The 9325-nt window shown below is 37.5% G+C and overlaps 1 protein-coding gene across 1 annotated transcript in view; it reads left to right on the forward strand.

Moving 5' to 3' along the window:
* LOC140859662 (intermembrane lipid transfer protein VPS13-like) overlaps nucleotides 1–8563 on the forward strand; it is a 35037-nt gene extending 26474 nt beyond the window's left edge. Inside the window, exons 4-8 of the mRNA XM_073261841.1 lie at nucleotides 4536–4631; nucleotides 4744–4791; nucleotides 7508–7561; nucleotides 8169–8272; nucleotides 8389–8563. Of these exons, the coding sequence (XP_073117942.1) occupies nucleotides 4536–4631; nucleotides 4744–4791; nucleotides 7508–7561; nucleotides 8169–8272; nucleotides 8389–8563 (477 nt within the window). The remainder of the gene's footprint in view (nucleotides 1–4535; nucleotides 4632–4743; nucleotides 4792–7507; nucleotides 7562–8168; nucleotides 8273–8388) is intronic.
* The last annotated feature ends 762 nt before the right edge of the window (nucleotides 8564–9325 follow it).

Raw genomic sequence — 9325 nt, forward strand, 5'->3', positions numbered from 1 at the left:
GCTATTAACAAAATCATTGTCCAATACCGATTTTTCTTTGCTCGCCTAGAAGATATGCTTAATTAGTTGGGTGGTTCGAGAATATTTTCTAAGATTGATTTAAAAAATGGTTATCATCTAATCAGATTGAGAAGCAGTGATGAATAGAAGACTGCATTCGAAACCCTAGATGGGCTTTATGAGGGGTAGTGATGCCGTTTGACCTTCCTAATGCATCGAGCACATTTACAAGGGTTATGACTGAGGTACTAAAATGTTTCTTGAAATCATTTGTTGTAGTTTATTTTGATGGCATTTTAATTTATAGTCAAACCGACTATGCCAAGTTTTAGGGTTGCTCCGTAGGGAGAAGCTCTTTATGAATTTGAAGAAATGCACTTTCTTGTGCAATGAAGTTTTATTTCTATGATTAATTGGTTCAGCAGATGGATTGAAACCAGACCCTAGTACAGTGTGTGTCGTTATGAAGTAGCCAACTCAATCAATCAAAGAAATTCGAAGTTTCCAATGGGTTAGCCTCATTTTATAGGAGGTTCATAAAAAATTTCAGCTTCATTATGAGTCCCATAACTGAATGCTTGAAGAAGAACAGTTTTGAGTGTCAAATTCTGCACAAAGAACTTTTGAACAGATCAAAACTTTGATGATGAAAGCACCAGTTTTTGCACTGCCAGATTTTGTGAAGTTGTTCGTTGGTGCTGTTCTTGGTCCATATGGAAGGCCAGTGGAATCTTTTAGCGAGAAGTTATCCGATTCTAGATGATGGTATTCTAACATTAACTTGGAGTTTTATGCTTTGGTGCAGGCTATTCATCATTGGCAGCATTATTTTCCTTATTGGATGTTTGTGGTTTATTTGGATCATCAGACATTGCGGTATTTGAATTCAAAGAAGAAGCTTAATGAATGTCATGTGAGGTGCTCCTTTCTTGATGAGTTCCATTTTTCATTAAAATATAAAACTGGAGCGACGAATTTAGTGGTGGATGCTTTGAGCAGATGATCTTCTAACAGTGATGGGTGCGCAAATTACAGTCTTTGAAGAGGTGAACATCACTATTAAACTAATCAATATTTTTGCTAGATTGTAGATGAAGTACAACACCTAGAAAATTTGAAAAAATTGCCGTATAGGTTGCATGATGGTTATTTGTTCAAGGACAATCGGTCATGCATTCTAGAGGGGTCTTTTTGCAAGCAGATAATTAGAAAACTTCACGTTAATGGGTTTGAGGGACATTTTGGTAGAGATAAGACATTGGCAATGGTGGCTGATTCTTGTTATGGGCTGAAAATGTATAAAGACGTGGATAGATTGGTGCAGAGGTGTTTAGCTTGCCAATTTGGCAAGGGAAGATCTTTGAATACGGGGTTTTATACTCCTTTACTTGAACCAGAAGCCCGATGGATTTTGTCTTGGGGAATTGACTCCTTTTTTGTTGCGGTGGACTAACATTCAAAATTGGCATATTTTGTTCCATGTTCTAAAATTGGTGATGCTCCACATGTTGCTGAGTTATTTTTTAGGAAAGTGGTGAGGCTAGATGGTGTTCCAACTTTCATTGTGTTTGATAGGGATGTCAAGTTCATGGGGCACTTTTGGAGAACTTTGAGGAAATCTGGGACTTAGTTAAATTATTTGAGCACTTTCCTTCCACAAATAGATGGTCAAATAGAAGCAATTAGTTGGAGTTGGGGTAACATGTTGAGATGTCTTATGAGAAATAATGTGAAGACCTAGGATTTTGTTATGCCTCATGCTGAATTTGCTTACAACAATTCAGTTAATAGAACCACAGCATATGGGCTTAGACCGCAACATGTGCTTGATTTAGTGCCATTGCCACAAGAAGATCAAGTGATGATGGAGAGGCTTTTGTAGAATATATTTGGCTGATCCATGAAAAAGTAAGAGTAGCCTTAAAATCCATCAATGAAGCTTATGTTGCTACTACCAATCAAGGTTCGTTATCTCAGTAATGGACCTCATATCAGTACCATCTTATTACAATATCAATATGTAGTGTGATACGAGATGGTGAGGCATACTGAGTATCGGTATGGTATGAGATTACGTACCTATTTGATACTGGTATCGTACGGTACATTTAGTATCATATGGTACTGATCGGTACAACAAACTTTGGTGCCAATCAATATCGATAGGTCAATGACTTTGAAGAGGGTGCTTTGGTACTTGTGCATGTGAGGTCAGAAAAGTTTCCAAAAGCTACTTATCACTAGTGTTTACCGATCCATCTCGAATCGGACGGTTTAGACTATGCCAAACTATACTGACAGGATATCGGTCCAGCTCCGGCATGCAAAACGGTGCAGCAGCCATCTCGAAGAGAGGAAGAAGAAAGAGAAGAAGAGAGAGGGGGGAGCGAAGAAGAGGGAGAGGAAGAGAGGGCCTTCGGCGGCTCTTGCCAAGCTCGATAAGGGCGGAGGGAGGGAAGGAGAGAGAGGGGGAGATGCTTACCGAGTCATCGGAGGCCCTCAGAGGCCTCCGGATGGACGACAATGCTGCCACGACCTCTTTGACCGCCGGCGAGCTAGCGCTGAGGGAGGCTGAGGGCGATCGAGGCCAGAGGAGGGCCTCCGTCCTCCTCTAGTTCGAAACAGAGGTTCATCTCTGTTTCATATTTTTTTTTGCTTTTTATTGGATGAAGTCGGCAATGCAGCTGCAAACTTCACCATATTTTCTTTTTTTTTCTTATAATTTTGGTTGAAGTCGGCAATGTTCGCTTGGTATAAAGCAAAAAAAAAAAGAAACAGGAGTGAACCCCTATTTCAAACCAGAGGGTAGATGCCCTCCTCCAACCTCGCTTGCCTTCAGCCTCCCTCGACACTGGCTCGTCGGCCGTCGAAGAGGTTGCGGCGGTATCGCCGTCCGTCTGGAGGCCTCTGAGGGCCTCCGTTGACCTGGTAAGCGTCTCCCCCTCTCTTTTCTTCCCTTACTCCGCCTTTATCGAGCTCGAAAAGAGCTTGGATGGCCTCTGACGGCCGTTGGAGGCCTTTTCTTCCTCTCTCTCTCCTTCTATCCCCCATCTCTTTCTCTCTTTCTTCTCTCTCCCCTTCTCTGTCTTGTCGTTTCGGCTCGGCACAGACCGGTAGGGACTCGTACTGAACTGTACCGCCGGCCAGCCGGCAGGCACGGGGTCTAGTTTTGGTTCGGTGGTCCTTGCTTATCACAAACTTACATCAAGAAAATTTGTCCCATGTAAAGTGTTAAAGAAAATCAACTCAAATGCTTATTTGATAGGGCTGCCACCCAATTTACAAATCAGCCTGATCTCTAATATTTCTAATTTATATTCTTTTGAGAAATTTGATGGGAAAGAGGCTACAGCAGCAGATCAGGTTCATCAGCTACCAACAATGCAACCAGAAGTTATTGAACATGTGTTGGATGTCAAGGAGAGGCAACCAGTGTAGATGATTTTTGGTGAAATGGTTGGGTGAGCCAGTTACTGAAAGTATCTGGATTGCAGAAGATGAGTTGAAGAAGGTTGATCCGAACATATGTGTTGAAGCTGTCAAATTCAAAGTTTTTGTATCAAAGTCAAATTCCTTTTTTCCAACCTGAGGATATTGATGCAGAAGCATCCAAGGAGTTTGCTAAATTAGCTACTTTTAATTTGTTCTTTTGATTAGTTTAGATTATGGTTAGTAATTATGTCTACAGTTATATTTAGTCGTGTCTAACATGTGACTTTTAATGAGTTTTGATGGCTATCATTAGATAGCTATCAAGGGTTGGGCTTAGAGAGCTGCTATAACCATGGTATAAATAGTCTTTTAGACTCAAATTAAGCAGCCATCTTATTCTTGTTTCAGAAGTCAGTGGTTTACATTACAAACTCTAATTGTTCTTGTTTCAATGTTGCTGAACTTTAGCCCCTGTTTTGCTGTCTATTTGCTGTTTTTTACTTTCAGCACTACGCCATATGCCTTATGGCTTATGCACCATGGTGATCTTCATGAGGTGTACATGCAGCCTCCCCATAGACGACATTCCGCTCTTTCTCTTGTCTTGTCTGCCCCTTACACAAAGTAATCTATGGTCTCTTCAATCCCCTTGAGCATTGGTTTTAGAGGTTCTGCACAGTGGTTATCCCAGCAGGGTTTGCCTGGAGTGATCATGATTTTTAGTCCTGTAACATTGTTCCACATTGCCAAATGTCACTGAACTTTGTAGCTTCTTAAAGGCAGTCATTTTTTGTGCTATTATTTTTATAGTAAGTCAGTCAATTAGTGATATCCATTTTTCAATTGTATCTCGATTGCCATATCTTCTTGTTCCCTGTTATGATGGATCTCTAATTGTTTGAAAATAGCATCATTTAATTGATTAAATAATGTTTTTGGTTTGAGTGCACACATTATTACATTTGCAATTTTTTCCTTGGTCTTTTTGAGATCTGATGCTAATGTTATTTGCTTTTATGCGCTCAAATAGTTATCTTTGCATGCCTGAAAATATTCAGTTTATTTCAGCTTACCTGATTTCAATTCTAAAATTTTGGATGTAGGTTCCCTGGAAAAGCCTTGGCAAAGAACCCGTGGTGGTTCTTATTGACCGTGTTTTTGTTCTTGCTCACCCTGCTCCTGATGGACAAAGTCTCAAGGCAGGACTTCTGAAGTCTTTTATCTGATATAAGATGAAATATATTTATCTTGATCTGTTACATACTAGCCATATATTACAATATATGAACTTAAGTTATTATCTTTTTCTAGGAGGAAGACATAGAAAAACTCTTTGAAGCCAAACTCCAACAAATCGAGGTATGTAGTATTCTTTTATTGACAAGGTTTAAAGTACTGGTAGCAGTACCAGTATCAGCATCTTGCTGGTACCGTGTGGACGGATCAGATGGTGTGGTACTGTACTGACATCTCGGTGCAGACTGATATGCTTCAGTTCTTTAAATCCTTGCTCATGGATATCTTATTTGTATCATCTTTTTGCTGCCTAATGCATTCAATTTTGTGTCATCAAGAAAAGTCGTCCTGTATTTATCCTTGTTTTTTAGAAAACTATGTTTGTCCTATTTGGTCATGTGCCTATGGCTTTTTCCAAGAATTTATGTTAATTTAGTAGTTCCTTAGGTACTACGGGTGTATGTTTCCAAGTTCAGTGGGTTTTTTTTTATTTGTCATGCTCCTGATTCTTTGCTACTCATGATGACCATATGACATATTTAATATATTTAAAGGATTTGTATTGAATAGCATTTTTTTTTTGTTATTTAATTTTAGGTTATAAACTTGTAATCGTGATATAATAATTTATTAAGGAAGAGAGATCTGGGTTCTTTGGATATTGCTTTGGACAACAATCATTGGGTTTGGAGGGTGGCTTCATGATTTTAATAATAAAATAAGGAATGGTCAAATTTCTAAGGAGGGATGGAGCCAATTTCGAATATCTGTAATAATGTCAGCCAAATAATATCTGATTATGGATTTTTTCCTTTATTTTTGTGACTGTCTGATCATGTTCTTAGTGACCTAGAGAGCAGTTTCTTATATGTCAAGGCAGATGTTTCCAAATTCCAATGTCTCAATTTTCAATAACTGGGCCTTGTGCTGTTACCTTTTAGGTATGATATGCTATAGTCAGTGTACCCTCATATTGACACATCGTACATTGTTGGAGTTGGGACAACACTTGTACGATGTGTCAGCACAGGGTGTACACGAGCCCCCTTGTCAATACTGATAGCCTCTGGATTGGTATGGTTCAGCTGGTCCCACCTGTAAGGTTTTGGTACTTGAAAAGCTCTATGTTTTTTTTCTTTTTAATTCATATCTTTACTTTTGTCCATTGATATATGGAAATTTTAATGCTTGAACACTTCTTTAGTCACATGCAGTGGTTATGCTTGTGGAATTTTTTTTTTGGGCTAATAGTGACAATATTTTATAATGACTATTATTATTATGAATAGAACCTTACAAAGTGCTGCTTGGGTTGATCATTTGGTTTGTTTTTGTTAGTGAAGCAAAGCCCATAAGCCACTTCCTTGGTTATTGTAATTTAGTTTGTAGCTCCTCTCTCAGTTATTTGGTGGCTTTGCAAATGTTTCCTTATTCTATATTTTTCTTTTTCTTGAGAGACCCACTTTCCCGAACCTGCACCCAAAACCTCTCCCTCACCTACCCCAGATTATGGTAATTGGTAACTAAGTTCAAACTATCCTTCACATGGTAGGAGAAATGTCAGCATTTTGTATATTTTCCAAGTAAACTGAAGCAATAGCTCAAATGTTCCTGAACAGACGTACTAAAAGGGGGAACAAAGTGAAACAGTTATAATTATTCTTTCCAAAATATCCTCCCTATGTTAGGAAAATTGTCAGCAATGCATTGTCCAAGTGACACTGAAACAAGAGCTGAAATTTTCCTTAATAATGCTACTAGAAGGAAGGGAAAAAGAGTGAACCTACGCATCTGTAGGTAAAGGTAAATGCTTGAGAATATGAGAAATTGCTTGATATGATTGATCAGTTTGTGGATATCTTGCAAGAAAATCATGTAGTCTTAAAATTTCTTAGCTGGACTCCATCTTTGGGAGGATCATCATTGTTCCTAAAACATATGAGATTTTGGGTAACTTGATTTCTTACTATTAGCTCAAACTCGAATATCATATAGGCAGTTTTATTTTTCTCTACTAATTGATATTGTCGAGATATATGTAGCATAGTATGTATATTGTTATATGATAGTATTTTAAGTGTGCTATTGTTGCTCTTAAATAATATATTATTGCATTATTTCCATAAACTCTTGCTCGCAAGTTTGTTAGTATTAGAGCAAAACAGTATTATTGCAGTCATATTTTTTGTCATCTTATTAAGTTATTCTGCTATGTTTGCTAAATGTAGTAGTAGTGTATTAGTCCTCTATCTTGCGTCACATAAATTTATCAATCAGACCACCTCAGTATATAAGTGGGATTATGAACCACTCAGCCAATGGAATGTAATGTATTCTGTATTAAACCTCTTTGATGCATGGTTACTAGGGTTGTTTCCATTTTTATTTTGCTTTAATGGTGATATGTTGAGTCCTTGTATTTACGGTTGTGTTGATAGGATATACATTGAATTATTCTCTCTTAGGCCACTCTTTTGAGTAATATTACATCGTTCACACTCTTATATTAATGAACAGTTCATTAGTTTCTTCAAAACTAACTTCACCTCCATTAGCTGGGCTCTTTCAAATTGCATGTTTCTTTTGACATAGTATTTTTTATTGAAGGTCCTTCTTAAATGGAATTCCTTATTTTCGTTTTCTTCTTTGATGTTTTTTGTTATTAGAATTACTGTATGGAAGTTTGAACAATGTTGAGGTTCTTCGAGCCCTTAGAATATGGTCTGAGACCCTGAGTTTTTAATACACTCCATTAGGCTAGATTTTTTCTAAAAGGATTTAACTGCATGTGCTTCGAATGCCTTTTAACTTGATTTATGGTTGCTATTTATGTGCACAGGAGGTAGAATTGGCAACCCTTGAAGCGACTACTAGGAGATCAAAAGATGAAGCCGTATGAATTTTGTTATTTACCTTTTCCTTTTTAAATAGTGATATTGCTGATATTTTTGTCTTAACAAACTATAGTGTACACATTATTGGGTTAAAATTTGTATGGTTGTCATGAATCATGGTTAACGATATGAATACAGAAGGAAATATAGTCTATTGTTTCGACATTTGCTGACTCTTGTCTTACCAGCACATGTAACCAGCAATATTTTAAAATTTATATTTACGTCCAGTCTTTGAGGTTTAGTTGGTTCTTAAGAATCATTATGATTTTTAGTAAACTCTGAGAGTTTCTGTGAGTACTGAATTTTGATCAGTAAAATTACATTTGCAAGTAGTTCTATAATTTGATATTGTCTTAAAAGATTGGAACCAGATTGAGATTTTTGTAGTGTTAGTAGTTTTGGCCTTCTGGGGCACATTTGCACAGAAAAATATTGGAGTTATATGAGGTGTGAATGATGTTTCTATTATACTTGGGGACATTGCCTATTTTTTGCAAGCCTTCTCTCCAAAGAAACCAATTATTTTAAATGCTGGAATGACTTGTCATGTGTTTTTCTATGTTGCATGATTGTTGGCTGAATACTATGCTGATTGTTTTGCAGACGCCTAGTGGAAATTCATGGTTGGGCTCTCTTATTGCGACTATAATCGGCAATCTTAAAGTTACTCTCAGCAACATTCATATCAGATATGAAGACACTTTCAGGTTTTGAACAACTGGTCTTCAATACACTGATATCATTCATAGTATTTTATTTTCAATGCTGTAGTTATATCCTTAATATAATCTTCTTTAACAAGCCTGTATTTTATTTTTTTCAGCAATCCAGGACATCCTTTTTGTTCGGGGATCACTCTATCAAAACTTGCTGCTGTTACCATGGATGAGCAGGGTAATGAAACATTTGATACCAGTGGAGCTCTAGACAAGCTGCGTAAGGTTAGAAATTCCTATGTTGCTTGCAACAGAAATCTATTGTCTGGGGTTAATCATTAAGAGTTGACCCATGTATCTTATCAATTATCGCGATTTTTATTTGTCAGGTATAGAAAGATATTGTTTCTTATGCTTTTGATTTTAAAATTATGATTGCTCCATTTTCAGTTAGCTGCATCTCAGTGATAATAAGAAACCTGCAGGGCAAAATAGTAGAATGAAAATTCAAAAGCAAGAGAGTGCTGTCCATAAGGAACAAAGAAGAAGCATAACATATGTTTGCAAGCAAGGTTTGCCGTACCGTACTGAACTAGACGGTATGTGGCATACTATACCGGTTAAGTACTGATGCACGGTATGCACCAATGGTATGCCAAATTGGCTCCGTATCGACACAATATAGGTTGGCACTGATACGGGGCTCGGTATCGAGACGGCGAACTTTGTTTGCAAGTGCTAATACTAGTTCAATGTGGTATATGTTGACTGTGATAGGCTAGTACTAAAATTATGGGTTTGTTTAATTAGAAGTTCCAAGTGTTAAAAAATAGAATGTTGATTACCAAACTCCTTAAGAAAGGTCTCTTTCATTTGTAATTGTAGTTACTCTAGATACTGGTCCATGTGGGTATACACCATATATGGTTTCTTGACCATCTTGTTGGTTGGTTATATGAAAATGAGCCGCCTAGGGGTTTGCGAGTAGAGGTTTTTAGATGGCTTGCATATATGGCTTTTGAGATATGTAGGTCAGGTTAGACGTGTTTGGTACTTGGACAGGGTAGAGGGGACATAGTTGTCAGGTTTCCAAGTGTCCTAAAG

Source organism: Elaeis guineensis, chromosome 1 (assembly GCF_000442705.2).
Source record: "Elaeis guineensis isolate ETL-2024a chromosome 1, EG11, whole genome shotgun sequence".
Taxonomy (NCBI): domain Eukaryota; kingdom Viridiplantae; phylum Streptophyta; class Magnoliopsida; order Arecales; family Arecaceae; genus Elaeis; species Elaeis guineensis.